Source organism: Vicugna pacos, chromosome 34 (genome assembly GCF_048564905.1).
Source record: "Vicugna pacos chromosome 34, VicPac4, whole genome shotgun sequence".
Classification (NCBI taxonomy): domain Eukaryota; kingdom Metazoa; phylum Chordata; class Mammalia; order Artiodactyla; family Camelidae; genus Vicugna; species Vicugna pacos.
Window position 1 is genome coordinate 9,449,829 of NC_133020.1, and position 18,349 is coordinate 9,468,177.

General features: G+C 38.5%; 1 protein-coding gene across 2 annotated transcripts in view; it reads right to left on the reverse strand.

Moving 5' to 3' along the window:
• Positions 1 to 18,349, reverse strand: part of PDE3A (phosphodiesterase 3A) — a 285,788-nt gene that overhangs the window by 18,861 nt on the left and 248,578 nt on the right. For both annotated transcript variants that reach the window (XM_072954755.1, XM_006199915.4), the window contains exons 6-10: positions 14,865 to 15,084; positions 11,441 to 11,526; positions 8,982 to 9,136; positions 7,441 to 7,578; positions 1,739 to 1,850 (exon numbers count right to left, since the gene is read on the reverse strand). In XM_072954755.1, coding sequence (XP_072810856.1) covers positions 1,739 to 1,850; positions 7,441 to 7,578; positions 8,982 to 9,136; positions 11,441 to 11,526; positions 14,865 to 15,084 — 711 coding nt within the window. The remainder of the gene's footprint in view (positions 1 to 1,738; positions 1,851 to 7,440; positions 7,579 to 8,981; positions 9,137 to 11,440; positions 11,527 to 14,864; positions 15,085 to 18,349) is intronic.

The window sequence follows — 18,349 nt, forward strand, 5'->3', positions numbered from 1 at the left end:
ACTGGTCAACTTTCCCTATGATTTAATGATATACTATCTAGAGCAAAACTTAGTCGTCATGCCAATTTGAATTCAGTGGAGCTTGGAGAGAGCTGATTATATCACTAAAATATATTTGGGAATATAATATTAATTGGTAAATTTAATCTGATGACTAGCTGTTCCTTAGTGTTTTCAGTGGCTTCCTTTCTATAAAAGCTGGCTCATGTAACTCCTCAGCCTTTGAGAAATCACCAACACTCAGGTCAATCACTGGCATCCAACCAGGGTGAGCTTTGGGAAAGTATTATTAAGAAAGCAGGGCTTACCTTGAGATCCTTTCAAACTAGCCCTTTTTCCTATCTCTCTCCTCACTTTCACGGCCCCACGAGCTACCTTCTCACAGCGTCCCAGGGTCCTAAGCCCCCTCTCTACTCCCGCTGTCCTATTTTGTCTGCCTTTGGTCCCATATTCTCCAACAAATCTCAGCTGAAGATTTCATTCTTCATTCTTCTTTTCTGTCACACATTTTGCAGACTCAGTAGCTCATTCTCCTTTCCTATCACATAGCTCAACTGAGCATTTTCATTTCCCACTGTAGCACGTGCGTGGCATTTTGGAATCAACAACACGTTAATATCGGATCACCTGCTTAATGCACCACCCCTTTCTGAAAATACCTGTGTTCTTAGTCTCCATATAATTTTTAGTTAACTTCAGCTCTTTGCAACTACAATCAGACACGGGGTTCTAAAGTCCAAGGTACATAAGAGCAAATTTAAAACTTAACACGGTTTAAATAATACACACTCCAACCAACATATGATGCTTGATTTGTTTTCTTTTTATACATTCACTTCCTATATGTTTCATGTGATTTCTGTACACGTCTGATTGGATTTACAGGCATTTTTTCCAGTGCCGTATACTTTGTAGCATGTAGCACAATTCTATGTACATGTTCTAATGATATCTGAAATGCTATATATTGAAGATTTAATTCACTATCTCCTCTGTGCTCCAGTTCCTCAAGATTATAAATGACAAACTTATTCTCACGATATTCAAAGTTCATAAGCTTGAACATTTGGTTGTATCCTTTCCTTTGGTCTTCATATCTATCCGATTTTTAAAATGTTCCTAATACTTTCTCCACAACAAATTCTAGACGTCTCTTCTCTTCTATTTAATTAGACCATCATCCCCTCCTGTCCTTCTTCCCCAGCCACGTTTATCTTATCCTGAAAAACTTCAACAGTGATTTAACTCTGCAGATGCCAGAACAAAGGTTGAGAATTCACCCATATTATATTATATTATATATTATAACATAATATATATAACATATTATATAATAAGCAATATAATATAACATATTATAACATAAGCAATAAATACAACATTTAATTATTTATTTAACACACATTAAATTGGAGCTATTATGCAAGGCACTATTATCACCCCTTTAGAATTTTCACATCACGTTATCCTCATAATAATCCTACGAAGCAGCTACTGTGATGCCCATTTTACAGATGAAGAAATCAGGCATGTGGAGCTTAAGTAAGACCCGGGGTCCCCTACAGCTGATGTGTCAAGGGACCAGGATTCTGGCATACACTATTACCTCCTAATCACAATACCATGTAGCCACATGGGGTGTTTCGATGTGTAATGCTGTGCTAGCTGCAAATAATTCAATATCTAATTATCTACAGCAAATTCGAAGGATTTTAAAAGTATTAATTCTTATACTTACAAGGAATTTCCCTGTAGCCAATTTCCAAAGCATGAAAATAATTCATAAATTCCCTAACTGGAATTTTAAAAGCTTCAAAGAGGCCCATGTCCTCAAAAAGTCTGTATGATACCTGTAAAGGAGAAAGACACAGCTTTACGAAACAGCCCCTGGTGTGGGTTAGACGTAATGAGAAAAAGGGGGAAAGATTATATATTCCATCAACCGTATTAATTTACTGCCTATAAAGACACTTATTGGGAACAATAAATCAAGCAGATATTGAAGACCTCTATGTTCTAGGCCCTGAAGTCCCTGATGAGGGGTATAGAATCTGTTTTTAAAGATAGAGACATATGCCTAAGAAACTGCCAATCAAAAAATCCAGTGTTACACTACAGAAACATATCAAGGCACTGAACTATGTGTGATAGCAATAACTAGAGGTTAATAATTACTAAATTGCTCATTGTATAATATACACTGTAAGTGCTAAGTAAAGAATGAAGGAAAGCTTTACTGTGGACCAATTTTATAACTAAAAATAAACAAATAAATAAAAGCTTTCTGGAGGATGATGGATGCAGAGTTGTGCCTTGGTGAAAAATAAGGGGACAGAATTACGAGAGAGAAAAAGATTGCCTTGACTGAACCGTAGAGAGAAAAAAAAAAGATGTGTCCTAATTCAGTATAAATAAAAATGTTTAAAATAATTTTTCCTCACTTGTCTTTCTTCTTTCTCCTCCAAGTATCTATTCCTCTTCTAATTACTTTCATAGCCCTGGAGACTCAAATCAAGTAAATATCTTTGGATGTAACTGGCATAGTTGATATGCAAATGATGGAGAAAGAAAAGAATGATAAAGGCACAGAAAGAGGTGATGGGAAGAGAAATGGTTATTCTTGAGGCAGAATGGAATACAGCCCCACTGAAAGTGGTCTCACTTCATCTCACAAAGGCACAGTGTTGGTTACGACTCAGGAGACTTTAAGAATTATTCATCCTTTTTTGTTACTTGCATTCCTTCTTAAAATTCTCTTGAAATAGTCCCTCTAAATCGTTGATATATTACTCCATAGTTAAATTTCTACTTTTTGTCATTGACTTTAAATTGATTCAAATTCACTAATATTCTTTTAATTACATATTTAATGTTCCCCAGTCACATATATCATATATGTATTTGTGTACATTTATATGTAACTAAAAAAGGGATTTATTCATTCTGTGTAGGTCTGTTGAGTGCCTACTATGTTCCAGACAATTTCCCAAGTGTGAGGCATATATACAGGTGAACAAAATGAAGTTTTCCTTAACAGAGCTTATGGTCTAGCAGGGGAGGGCAGTAAGCCATAGATACAATCAGTAATGTGTACACTAGGACCGAAAGTGATGTTACATGGAAAAAGAAACAGGGGAACAGGGATGGAGGTTTGAGGTGCAGGAAGGGAGGTATGTTCAGGTGACTCTGAGCAAGGAACTGCAGGAGATACGGAATGAGGTATATGGATAGCTGAGGAAGGAGTTTTCCAAGCAGGAGAAAAACCCAGCGCAAAGGCCCGGATCATGTTCGCTATACTCAAGAAACAGCGAGAAGGCCGGCACGGCTACAACAGAATGAGTGAGGACAGGAGTAAAATTTAAGTTAGTAACTGCACTGTGGGATTGGATGAGGTGCAGTCTTGGGGTCTGACAGTTCAATTGACCATTATAAGGACTTTTACAGTGAGTGAGGCCGGGAGTCATTGAAGAGACTGGAGCAAAGAAAGGGTCTTTATTTGACCTATGTTTTAAAAGCAGCTTTATAACTGATGGTTGGGAACAGACTATCTATTATATACGCATTAACTTCCATGTGTTTTTTTCACTCTGAATGGCAAGTATATTTAATTTTTCCCACTTTTCTGTGAAATGTAATATCCCCTAAAAAAGTTAAGTTTGTGGTTTCTGCCATATTTCAAGCCAGTTCTTCTTTTAGGTATCTTCTTCCTATTGCTTTAAATTCTATTTGAGTTCTTATTTATAAACACCTAATGGATTTAACTACATATATTGCTTCAATAATAACTATTCATAACAACAGAGCAGCAACTGTTGACATATATAAATATATATATGTGGCATTTAGTAAGTGTGATGCCTGCTCTAAATAGTTTACACATATTAATTATTTACATTTTAATTAATTCACATAGCATTTTATGAGACAGATACTGCTAATTACCAACATTTGAAAGCAGAGAACACAGAGGCACAGAGAAGTTGACTGACTTGCTGAAGATCACACAGTAAACACATTACGGGACCAGAATTCAAGCCAAGAATTATGGCTTCAGATTGTATACTGCTGCAAATCCTACCACCATTATTTGAAAAGTAATATTGTTAGGATTACAATGACTTAAGTTTCCTATTATTTTCTTAAAACATTTGAAAAATGAATTGAAAATTAAGGCAAGATATTTTAGAGTATTATTTTAAAATAGAAGAATTTTCACCAACAAGCTGATAAATCAATGGCCAATCATCTAAACTCACAAATAAAGAAAAGGCACTGTTAACAGGGTAAATATTGGTAACCGAAAAAAAATACTATTCCAAAATCTGAATGATGTCCTTTTAAATTTGTTAAAATAAACACGATAATCATCAAAAAGGCAGGCAGTACATTGAGGCTGAGAAGTCATTTCCATTGCACATATGTCTCTTTAGAAGTCTTTTGAAGTGAGACCTTCTCTATGTGGTCTCAGCCAAAAGGTGATTTCTTGGAATGCTGAAGTTAATTCATTTCAGCTGCCCTGAAGTCTTACTGGGGCGCAAAAAAAATACGCCTTTTACACAGTGAAAATTTCACGATTTTTGTACTTACAAACTCAAATCAAAGGAAAAAACCATAAAGTTCTACTTAGCAAGGCAAATAAAGTTGCCTTTTCTCAAAGTTCAGTTATATAAGTTGGAAAAATAACGTAGTGACATAGTAAGAATTATGTAGTTAATATTTGTTTTTGAAAGATAACTGGGAAAAAAAAGATACATTATTGAATTTTGCCAAAATCTAATCGTTAATTCTCTCTAATCTTTCTGTTGTCTGCTCATATCCATGCCTCTTAGAAAACATTTTGTGGCTAAGATGGTCAAGGTCCCCCCCTCCTGCCCCCAGCTCACAGAACTTCAAGGGGACTGAGGTACCTCCGACAGTACTTGGTACACTGTCACACCAACTGCTATAATGACCACTTTCTATTTGCTCAGACTCTCTACTCAGAAAATTTGAAAATATAATACAAAAATGCATTTACGAGGGAACCGAAAAGAATTTGCAATGAAGGTAAAAAGTCTGGACTTCCAATTATGCACATATCAGGTCCTCGGTCCATGTTTACCACATGGCTTTAGATGAACAGTTATGTTTTCTCTTTTAAGTCTCAGTTTCTTCTTCTGTTAACTAGGGATTAAAAAAAAAAACCTGCATCAACGTTGCTCTGAAGATTAAGCTGTCGCATTTCGAGAAGTCTGGGACATATACAGCAAATACAAAACAAGGGAACACAGTCTCCAGTAAAAGAGAAAGTCTGCCTCCTGGCCCACTGTCCCATCTTCTCGTGGCACCATTACAGGCAGATTTCCAGGTAAAATCACTCCCTCAGCATGCTGGTGTGCAATGGGTTTCAGAGAGTGGGACACAAAAGGTCCCTGGGGGAGCCCTGAGGAGTGAGGTGGAGGTGGAGGTGGACAGAGTAAAACGGCTGCCCTTAAACCTGCGCTCAAATCAGTGCATATAAAGATGCTGCTCAGAGGGGAGGGTATAGCGCAGTGGTAGAGTGTATGCCTAGCATGCACGAGGTCCTGGGTTCAATCCCCAGCACCTCCTTTAAAGTAAATAAGTAAATAAATAACCTCCACCTCCTCCCCACCCCACCAAAAGGAAAAAAAAAAGATGCTGCTCAGCATTGAGGAGGAAGGGAGAACAAGACTGAGACCACTAATGTGTAAAAACATGCATGGACCTTGAGGATGTCATGCTAAATGAATTAAGTCAGACAGGGAAAGAAAAACACCACTGACTTCACTTATACGTAGAATCTAACAAACAAACAAAATTAATGAACAAACCAAACACACACAAACATGTAGACACAGGGCACAGCTCAGTGATGGGGGAGGACAGATAGGTAAGGGGGGGTCAACTGCATGGTGACAGGTGTAAACTACATATCTGGTGGTAAAGATGCCGTTGGGTACAAAGAAGGAGAAATATAATGCTGTGCACATGAAACTTGTATAATGTCATAAACCAACATTACTGCAATAAAAATTTTTTTTAATTAAAAAAAAGAAGGAGTATTAACTCCCAGTAAAAGTACAAGGGTCCCTATCCTAGTTCCCCACGTGTTCGTGGTCAGATCGGAGTCCAGGAGAGGCACCAGCTGCGTGTTAGGGAGACGCTGTTGATGATTTTGAGCTCCAACAGCCATCCATCATGTTAGCACACTTCTGTACGTACCAAGTTGGACTCTCATGATTTTGACACGTATCTGATTTCCCTGTTGGAACAGGAGTTCCTTTAAAGCAGGGACCCGTTTTTCTTCTTGCAGACTAGACTAGCACTTTGTGTTTGAGGAACTAAACAGTGGAGAAAAACGACCCTCTATCGTCTTCCTTCAAACCTTCACAGATCAGGGATTCTCAGCTCAAAGTTCCACACTCAAGACACTCGCTCAGAGGTCTGAAGAAGGCCTGCCTCCGATGCACGGAGCGGAAATCCGTCTAACAAGTGATTTCTCTTCTAGCGTTTTGCAAGGTAGGGTTACTGGCCCCCCATAAATCTGGGTCCTGAATGCTCACCTTAGTCTTTTATTATCAAATCTGGTCGTCTTTAGTATCTCTGCCGTGATATCTATTCAATCTTTGAGAACTCACCTAACACATTTTTGAAGAAGCTGAGATTATTACATCTTTCCGATTAATTAAGAGTGTGTATTTTGCTATGTGCTTGATAACAGAGCAAATCCGTTTCATTTTATTTATTGAAAACAAACATGTCCAAATTCTTAATTTCTGTATGTTTTCTTTCTCCCTCGGAGAAACAAAACATTTCTATATTTGGGAAATCTTGAAAGTAGTCTAGCTTAAGGAAAAAAATACTTAAGGGGGGGGAAAATATCTTGTTATTCACAGTAGTTCACATTCTATATTTTGTGTGATATATACACTTGTTTTCCATGTTAAAATACAAAGAACTCTATTTAATACGTTTCTCACCACACTGGGGGAAACATATTTCAGCATATCATCGTATTTTTGATAAGTCCTAAGCACTGTATTAATCAAAAGTTTAAAAAAAAAGTCACTAGAAATACAGACAATAGATTGGTGTTTATAAATTGGCAGGTTTCTTCTTTTGAGGGCTTGTATCAGCTTTTCCTTTGCTGAATTCTACGACTTTTAGATCATTTCTCCATCTTGCTAGTGTGTCCCTGCCCCTTCCATTTTGTCTTAAAAAATACACAATATTTCAGTTGCAGAGTATGATATTCTAGTCCCTTGACGTTCCAGTTTCTTTTCTGATCCCACCGCCAAGGATTCTACAGAACGCTGGGCATTAAAATTTCCTTTCTCCACCTCATACTCACCACTGACGTTAAGCACGTACGGAGCTGTAAACAACCAAGGAATTTCTACCCCCTACATTTGAAGTCATATGTGTGAATGCATTTCTTACCTGACTAAGGATACGGCCACATTTTCTTCCTATTTTTTCCACCAAATCAAAAATTGGAAAATTCCAAGTATTTAGCTGCTGCATGATTGAGTCCAAGTTACCCATGACAAGAGGTTCAGGAGCAAGAATTGGTTTGTCCTGCAATGAAGATACAAATGTTTTAACAACACGTTTAACAGTTTTCTATAAAGTAATCTGTGCTTCCTTTGGTAAGTTCAGTTCAACAATGGAGTTTACCTGAAGTAAATGACTTATAACTTCAGGGTGAATGAGTAATCTTCCAAAAAAAAAAAAAAAACGATCAAAAGAACAAAACATTGGTCCCAAAGTAAGGAGAAAAGGTCTTAATGCTCTTTGACGCGTTGAAGTTTGCATTATGTCACTGCCTATCACTGGTTCATACATGCCACAGCAAAAATAGGATGTTTCTTTCATACATTAAAATAACTGCTTTCTAGTCTTCTGTGGAGTTCTTATATACAGATTCAAGGACTTCAGAACACACTGCAATTGTATGCAAATTTATCTCTTTGTATGTTTATGTAAATTTTGCTGAGATGAGGATTTCTGGCTTACACTGGATTCTCAAAAGAAACCCAAGTGGGAGGGGGAGTTAATCACCCTAACTCTAATTGGTTCAATTTGTGTTACTACTTCAAAATCAGCATTAATCCTGTAGAATTACAATTACCACATTTTTCTTCCCCACGGATTTTAATTTAACTCATGTGATGCATGGTTTCTAAAAAAAAAAAAAAAATCCACCACATAAATGTAAAGACATTTTATAATTGGTCCCAAATGAAGACCTTCATAAGAGTTTATTTACCAAAAAAATAGAAAATAAAGATAATGAGGATAAAGAAGCATTTAGGTTATTTTCTCTGACAAGCTCTTTGATTTAAAAGTATAAATTAGGTGAAGAAAAATGGTAACAGCAACAATTGATAATCACATGACAGTCAACTAGTTCCCACCACTAGCTCCCTCCCCAAATTAGCCAGACTCAAACGGAGGCTTTTATCCTAAGTGGCTCTCTTTAAACACATAAAATAAGTCATCGCCAAAAGATATTTTAATGGGTAGCAATATAAACCTGGTTTAATATAACAAGGAAAATAAACATTGGTTCGCTTTCTAAATCAAGGAGGCGCTAGAGAAAAAACCAACAGGAGCCCTAAGATAACGAACACGTTTCATTTTGATCAACGGATATTTACAAAACATTGTTTCACTGAAACAATGAAATAATTCATTTCCTTACGCACATTCATATTTTCAGCTGGGTTAGGAAATATCTGTAATCAGCTGTGCAGATGGATACTTCTGTTTTTAATCACTACATAATGGAACCATTTAGAGACCAGTAAGACTTGGATAGAGAGAAGTTATACTGCTACATATAGGGAGGGTTACGATACACGTGTAACCCAAGGGAGGCATCTCTGCAAATCTGATGATTCAGGGATCTGTTTCTAAGCCAATCCCTGCCATAGAAACCAAGTTCTCAAGCAAATGAATGTTATGTCATAGGGAGCTACCAGGAAGATCATGCTCTCAGGAGTGTAGGTGCTGCAAGCTGATGCTTTCCTCAGAGGCTCTCTTGGGCACTCGGTATCGTCTTCATTTTGTACAATATCACTGCTGTCACTGTTGTTATTGGTCTCATAATCAGAGGTAACTTGAGCGGTATCATCTGCAGTTCAAAGAGAACAAATTAGGAAACTTGCAATGGAAAAAGGCATCCCATTTAAGTGTATATTCCTGAAATGCATACAGTAAATAGTGTTTAGGAAGTAGTGCTTTTTTGAGCTTACAAATATAGGATCACGGGGTGGCAGAAAGCACACATTTTTTTAACCCAGTGAAATAGATGGAATTATGATCTGTGACTTCCATGGCATTTAAGAATTCCTCAATAATCGTTCTCAGGTCAGTAGTTCATACCTTCTAAAAATTCCCTGACTTTCTATTTCTTTTTCCTTTCTGCATGCCTCGACCCACTAAACCACTGAGTAGCTGGCTAAAATCCTAACTCTAGGATGGGCACGGGAGTGGGAGAAATTGAGTTGACACCCGAGAACAAAGTGGTCTGTAGAACATGTGGCAACAGCGTGTGCAAAGATGCGTGGGAGATCCTTCCTAGCCAATCTCCATCCGTAGGGGTCTGTGGCTTCTCTCTCTGCCCATCTCCACTAACTCCCACTGCAGTCAGCACTACACTGTGCTCACCAGAGGGCCAGTCAGGTAGTATCAAGTGTCTGAAGAACATGCTTCTTGGGTAAAGACCTCAAGAAGCTTCTCGTCGCTGAAAAGAGTGCCTGAAAGAAGTTTATGGCGTGTTTGCTAAGTGCCAGGTACCACTGAAAGCACTTTATTTGCACTAACGCATTGAATCTTCTCCCCAGTCCTCTGAGGTGGGTATCACTGCATCACTGCATCACTACTGCCCTCACTTTGCAGATAGAAAACTGAGGCACAGAAAGGTTAAGTAAACTGCCCAAGGGCACACAGCTGGTAAATTCTGCCACCAGACTATCCGACATCCTATCCTCTACTTTTGATGAAGTCTAGGTTTTTTTTTTTTTTTATGGTTATTGGTTTCCATGGCCTACAAAATCTTTGCCTTTCCCTGAGCCACAAAGATATCTTCTAGTGTTTTCTTTCAGAAGTTTTATTGGCTTCGCTTTTACATCTAGGTCGGGCGCTATCTCAGAATAAAGTTTCAGACGACGTGAAGCAGGGGATGAGATTCATTCTTTTCCCAAACCCACTGGACTGGAAAACTGGATCTTTGTTGAAAGTTCAGTGAGTCTGCAGCCCTGGGTCCAGTTTGGGGCTTTCTACTCAACTGCACTTGACCTATTTGCTGCTCCTTAAGCCAGCATCATGCTCCCTCCAGGACGTTTAAGTCTGGAAGTCAGGAAACAGTTCTGCTAACTCTGTTCTCCTTTCTCAAGACTGCTGACCCACCTTTCTCCCATCTTTCCGTGCAAGTGCTTCTATGTTAGAATCAGACACCATGGGGCATAGAGAAGGGAATATTTTGAATCTCCAGAGCTATGATATCAGATAACAGCCACACAGAGAATTCTCCTTTGGATTTTTCCTTGCCTGTGTCCCCGGAACTCTGTCCGTTACCACAGCACACTACTCTTTTAGGCAAATAATCAATGAGTATCAATGAATATTTACTGAGTATCTATCAGGAAATGCTGGTGCAGGTAATTAAGGATCATTCTTAGGTAACTATTGTCCTCAAGGCTGAAGTTCAGGGAAGCTGTTTTTCCCCCAACTTGTCAAAGCTCAGCACGAACAAAAGCAAGTCCCTAGGGTTACATCAGTAAAAGTAAAATGATGATTATTACAATAATTATGGCAGCAAACACTACTTACAGTGGCCCAGATATTGTAAGTGCTTTATACACGTTAATAATTTAATTCTCACAACAGTCCTGTTTGGTAGGTACTATTATGACTTCCATTCTACAGATGAAGGAAGTGAGGCACAGAGATGATAAATGAGTCAGTAGCTGAATCAGGATATAAACCAGGCTCCAAAGCCTGTCTCTGAACCTTTCCATAATACAGCTTCCAGGTAAAACTACGAATTTTTTTTTTTTTAAACAAGCTTACAGTGATCTAAGCAGGGTCATTTCTGCAATGGAGATCTCCAGAGAGCACCCTAAAATCGATGCCCCTCCAATGTGCACGATAAAGTAACACTTCTATATAGTGGTATCCATTATATAAAATGGCTTCACACTTTCAAAAGTGTACATTTGTGTATAGATGTATAGAAACATTTTGGACAGCTCTGCATCAAAATTTAACCTACGAGTAACTCTCAGCCATAGGGATTATGATTTTTATTTCCTTCCTTGGCTTTTTTAAATGTGTAATCTAAAACATCAGAGACATATGTTACCTTTTGGATCAGGAAAAAAAAATCAAGTAAAGCAATTTCCATTCTGAGGAATGGAATCCAATAAAGAATCACCTGTTCTGCTGGGCGTCTGGATGGTTGCCCCACCTCTCTCCAGGGGCCCGTCAGCAGGAGTCCCTTGGGAATATGGTCTGCCACAGCTGAGAAATAATGGAACAGCTGTAAGAAGAATTTTTTCTTTTCCAAAGATCCCAGGCATGCACCAGGTATGGATACATTAAGAGAGAGAATAATCATCAAATATTTCTACCTTCTACTTACTCGTTTGATAGAAAAAAGTTCATTGTGTTTTATACATGGATGCTGATATGTGTAAGATAATGTCTTCTTTTTGGGGGAAAGCACATTCGATAAAAAGGATCAGAAACTGTTCAACTCCACAGCCTAGACCACACTTTGAGTCAAACAACCAGCAAAATTGAGTTACACTATTTAGAGAATCCTGGGGTAGTCTGCTACCTACTTCCAGGAGTGATTTTGGAGGCGCCCAAGTGTATTTGATCAAAAATATCTTTCCCAAGAGAATCCTCTGGAGTCTGTTTAACATTATTAGATTTGTTTTTATGGCTTAGGAGATTTAATGTCCAAAGAGCCCTTAAGAAAAGACTGCATAAGAAGAGAATGATAGTAGGTTAAGTTGTTTTTGGGGTTTTTTTTTGCCACAAAATAAAAATTACTCTCTTCAGATTGATCAGTTCACCTGCTAAGGCCCTAAGGAAATGAATAAAGTAGACGTACTTTTTGATGAAGAGTGAATGTAAAATTGACCACATAGGATGCTGGCTGAGCAAAACAGGCCAAGGGAGCACACTGAGGAACGGAGGACAACGAAGGTACCTGAAAGGTAGGCAGGGCTCTTTGACAGAGGAGGCTGGAGGATGTAGGATGCTTTTGCTTTCTCAACAGTTTTGACCGTTCAATAAATCAAAAAGTAACCCCACAAATGGCCTGGCAAGTTTCCTCTCTCACTTATCTTGTTTAGAGACTTTATGAGTAGGTTTTAACTCTGCACTTCGCTCTGGGTTCTTTCATTTGCCTACTATTACAAAAGGTCTCAGAGGGTTTCTTGTTTGTTATTTAACCACAGACGACTCTAAAAGGAAAAGAGTGGTCATTTATAATTTCACTTATTAAATATCTCATCGCTTTTTCCCCCATGAATCACATTTATACGTGCAGTAGAGATAAACATTTCCCAGTTAAGAGTATTTTCATCCAAAGTAAATTTATTTTTCAGGCCTAGAATGTAAGTGGAAAGCATCACACATACGCTATTTCTAAATATGAAATCCCATCAGTTTGATTTAATGATAGAACCAAAGGAAAAAGACAGTAGATGTAAATGCTGGGTTTATGTTCCCGGATGACACTTGGTAGAAGTAAAGTGTGTCACTTTGACGATCTTTCACTGCAAGGTAATACTTAAAAGGAACATTTAAATTAGTAGTTCAAATATGCCAAAAAACCAGCTTGTTGCATAGACATTACAGCAGCCAAGAGACTGGGATTCAATGCCAAACCCTTCAAGTTCAGCAGGGGAAACCACAATAATTAGTCGTGTGTTTCTGGAGCTCTTTGTGCCTACATGGGTGACTGCCTTGAAGGCAATAATAAAACATGGTTTAAATTATAGATTTAAAAAGCCCAAACACATAAAACACACACTCCTGGATTTATTAACATTACTGAAAGGCAGTGAAATTCCCTTGTTTTTCCCCCAAACTTCTTAAAAAAAAAAAAAAAAGAAATCCCATTACATACTTTCTGCAAAAAATACAAAAATACAGACTGGTGAGAAAAGTTACGTGAATGGTGCATCTTTCCTGAACATCCTTGTTTTACCTTCAGGCTACTTATTTCTCGCAAGTCTGGAGATCACAGTGGGACAGTCTCCCTAGAAACCCTGGAAGCAGATGTCCCCAAGGCTGGTCACTCCACTGGGCTTCATCTTGGCTCAGGACACACAACCACACACAAAAAATGTTCCTCAAAGGTGTTCCGCCAAACACTAGCTCTACGGGCAATTATGGGATGTTAACCTAAAGAAATTGGTTCTGTGGTCAAATAAATTCAGAAAATACTAGAAGGAACCTAAATCATGAGGCCTTTTTTGCAGGACTTCTCAGTGCTTGTAATAAAGTGATCTGTGTTGTGAATCACCAGGAGTAGAATATGAGCCTACTTTTAGCTCAGAGCTTACTTTTTGGTGGGGAGAAAAAGATGGAATTAACCTCCCTCAGAAATTACTGTCAAAAAAAAAAAAAAAAAAAAGGGAAAACCAAAAAAAAAAAAAAAGAAAGAAAGAAAGAAAGAAAGAAAGAAAGAAAGAAAGAAAGAAAGAAAGAAAGAAAGAAATTATTGTATTAAAAAAAGCCATTACAGAGAGGGTAGCAGAAGAACCTTCAGATGGCAGAGTAACTTTTGACTGTGGTCCTGGTCCAACAAACACAAATGATTTTCCCTTTAAAAAATATTTGCAAAGAGAAAGGAAGTAAAAAATAAAGATAATTTAAAAGATACCATCATTTAACTTGTAGAGTTTATGAACAAAGGATGGAAAAATGAAATCTGTGAGGCTTAAACGTGAGTTTGTCGATCAGGTCTGGGTCTAACCCAATATTTGATATTAGAAGACCAACATGTAATTAATTTATTCAGTTATCCGCATTAACCTTATTGGCGGGGGGAGCTTTTTATTCAAGACACTCTCGGGATTATGCTCAGTTTAAAAACACTCAACTCTTTATTACTTAAAAAAAATGTAATGCTTTAAGATTAGTTACTCACCATGAAGCTATTAGTAAAGGACAATAATTTGTTGATCAGTAAGAGGAGGTATTTCTTTCAAGCGGATCAAGGTAAGATAACTGCTCGTACCATGCTAGGCCCTTTTCTGATTCTGTGGTAGACAACACTTTGCCATCCTGTTTCAGTACGACAGAGCAGCCCCAGCAACTACTTAATCGCATTCAGAGATCCACTTGGGGAGGTCCTAACGGGCCATGTGTTATCCGCACATTTTTAAAGCTTTAAAATGGGAGTTACAGACTTAAGATAAAATAGTACCTTTCAAATTGATACAAAATCCTCCCCGGAGAACAAGTTAAAAAAAAAAAACCCCAATAAAATATCAACTTATATCAAACTAGTTGGAAGGATTTTTTAAAACTAGAGGTTGTACGCATTCTCCAACAGGAAGCAGACAAAATATACAATGAATTATTTTATATCATCTCCAAAGGTTAGCTGTGTGGACCATACGGCCTCTAAACTTTCTGTTAATGGAAAAAAAGCACCGAAAAATTAAGTTTCTTTTCTAGCCTAGTCAACACAAATCATATTATCTTGCATTTTCTTGTCAACTACGTGGGCCAGCCCACACACAGCTGCGTGGACTGCTGGTGAGTGTTCCTAAGAGGAAAACCAGAATGAGTTTTGTTACTAGTGAAGCTCCAGCTAACAGCGATCAATTCCTTACCTGCTACAGATAACTGGTGGCGTCAGGATCTGAGGCGAAAGGTCAGGGGCACTCTGCGTGTAAGTTAACACCCGGTGAGAACGCAGGCCTTGTCTGGCGGCTATGTCGGCTGATTCTGGAAACTGAACTGCAGAAATTTTGCTGACCGGGCTGCTGGCAGGAGTCCCTTGGAGAGGTGAGGAACAGGGCGATGAAAGAGGTGAGATTTTCACTAGGGAACCTAAGAAAAAGAGGTATGATTAAGTCACTAAATAAATCTTTGGAAGTCAAAACTGCAACTCGTAAACTTCACCTGGGACTCCTTTTAACTCAGTAAGGTGAGGACTCAGGCCACCGGGGGCCGCCTCCGCTGCGTGCTACCATCTGGAGAGAGGATGTGCGGGCCGGGGGAGGGTGTCTCTGCAGCATGGAATGGGAAAAACGCGTCATCATGAAAAAACTGGTGGCCATGCTGGCAAATTCACTTAAAGCCTCGGTGTCCTGGAATAACTTCAGGGCAGAAGGGTATTATTTTCTGCTCCCATTTTTGTTTCTTCTTGGCATTCTGACCTGATGACAACAGTTAAAAATTTCTCATGCATTTGCCTTCTCTTAGGTTGTGAGGTTTTCAGCAGCAGCAGGACCTGCAATTGTTTGAAAACTTTAACGTATCTGGAGCGGAGTTTAAGCACGCAACGGTTGCTTGAAATAAGTAAATAAGGAAGATACATTTTTGAGAGGAAACTGACTTAGCTAACCATCCATGTGTTCAGTGAAACTGCTTTGTGTGTGTGAAACATTACTTCAATCGGCGTAATTTCTAAAGGAAACATTTCAAAAAGTTAATATGATCCATTTCAGATCAAACGGTGGGCCTAAAGCTCAAATGAGAAGTGTGGATGTTTGTGCCAGACCGTGTTTGCTCTCGGCTGTGAAAACTGTTACAAAACACTGGCTTAGATTTCAAAGTGCTGATGTCTGAGCACAGGCATAACATCTTTTGAAGTTCCTCTCTCCAAACACGGAGAAGGCAGCCTGCACTTAAAATTGAAGAAAAGAGAGGAAAAAAACTTCTGAACAACTCCCTGCTTACTGGTTTTCATGATTTCAGGCTAAACAATCTACTGTAAGGCAAATGAAATGAAGTCTCAAAAGTTGTCTTCTGTTTCTCACCGCTCCGGGGAAACGTGGAACCAGCAACATTTACATCATCGAATAGATGATGTGGTGAACTGGCCACTGGCTTGGTTTGCTCCGATGTCCAATTTTCTCAAAAGTTGTTATTTGTCATATCCAGAGGTTTTCTGGTCCACCAAGAGGAATATTAAGCTTGTGAAAGGGCTTTTGTTGGCACTGTTATGTTTTTGTTTTGTTTTGTTTGCTTTAAAAGATGAGAAACTGTACTCTTCCTGTGATTGAATGTGGAGGCCAGCTACCCTTCTAGTCTTTTGCTCAATATTTCTACTGATTTCTGGTCACCAGGTCAGTCCCCTGCCTTGTACTTGACAAATGGAACCACTCAGACCAAGAGAGATGAAACAGCCTTCCCAGGGTTCCAGTGCGAGTAAACAGGAGACTACGGAGTGAGCCCAGCTATTCTTAGTAAACTGTGCTTTATTCGTCCAGTGTTTGATGGGAGATTGCCCAACGTGGAAGAAAAATTCATTATCTGCTAGGTTACATTTGTATTCCTCTTTATAATGCCATGCCTTATGGTTTTCATTCTGGTTTCTATTTTTATTGAAAAGATTTAGCTGTTTTACCAAAGATCCTGACAAACCTTCACATTACATCATTTCCTGAGCCAAAAGAAAATTAAGTTCTTAACTCAGAGTTTCCCAGCCAACCTATCATTGTGTGCAGCAAGTTAAGTTACAGATGTGCTATAAAGTACCGATGGCTGTAAATCTTTTTCAATAGAAAGATTTTATTTGGACGTCCCAGGATAAATTTAATTTTTAATATTATCTCTAACATTTTATAATTAGATTTTCTTCTTATAATTTTATAAAATAAAGGAAACACAATTTTCACCAAGCTGTAAATCCCTTCCTATTTCTCCAATGCTATATAACATTATCGGATTCACACATACGTGCTCTCATGTAAGAAAGGTTGGAAAGGACTAGATTAATTTAGACTATTTGATAGATTAAGGATGATGAGCCACCAGATTACCCTAGAAAAGCAGTTTAACCATTAAGGAGCTGGATGCTGGTCTGATGTGGTTTAAAGGTTATCAAGGTATTTGTTCATTTAACAAATTTTCTTTTTTTGTTTGTAATAATTTATTCTCAACAGTTGCAGTAATAATATTTTTCTGATTAAGTCCAATGATTATGCTTTTCCAAAGGAAAAACTCAATGAATCTTTTTAGCCTTAGTTGAACCAAAATTATTCTTTATCTGAGGAAATACTAGATGATTCATTTAGAATTACCAGTATTTTATAAATGTGTGTGTGTGTGTGTGTGTATGTGTATATAAAACCCACACTTCCACAATCCTCACATATTTCATTTTGACTATCAGCATTTTATCTGACCACAAACTAATAAGACTTCTAAATTAACCATTGTGCCAGGCTTGTATATTCAAGTAATGTTATCACTCAAAGTGAGTAAGTACATTCGGAAGTTCTTCTTTTTCCATTTTTGTATTCAGGTATAACTGACATACAGTCAAGATGACTCCTTTTGGTGTACCGTTTCTGTGAGTTTTGACAAAGGTGTAGAGCCATATCACCACTACCACAATCAAGAGTGGACTGGTTCTCTCACCCTCCAAAATACCCCTTATACTTTGCAGTCAACCCGTCTCCCCACTCCCAGCACTTAGCAACCACGGATGATTGCTGGACCTGTAGTTTTGTCTTTGAAAGAACGTTATGTAACTGGTATCTTAGAGTTTGCAGCCCTTTGAGTCTGGCTTCTTTCACGTAGAAATCATTTAACAGATACAGATGGCGTGCCTGATTGCAGGACTAAAGGAGGTCGTCGTGAACAAAATAAAATTCCCTGGTCTCAAGGTTTCCTCTTTCAGGGGAGACAGAAAGTAGGAAGAGAAGAGGAGGAGGAGGAAGAAAACAAAATCAGATGGTTTTAAGCGATACGAAGAAAAAATATTGCAGAGGACAGGGAAGCACAGAACACACTAAGGTAAAATTTGATCAGAAGCCTGATGATATAAGAAAGACATTTAGACAAGGGCTGGGGAAAGAATTTTCCAGAAAGAGGGACCCACCGGGGGGGGGGTGTCAGAGGATCAGTCAGGAGGTCACTGTGGCTGCAGCTCAGCAAAGAGGAAGAAGAGGGGCTGGGAACGGGCTCAGAGGGGTTCCTGGCAAGACGGCGTCGGGCTGGCCAGGTCAAGGCAAGGTTTCAGCTGCTGCGTGGTAGACTCCTGATGGGCTTTGCTTTAGGCAATTCTTTAGTTATTTTGATAAGTATCTGAGTTTTCGGATAGTTTCCTACCACTTTTTTTTTTTTTTAGAGTAGTTGAAAGTCT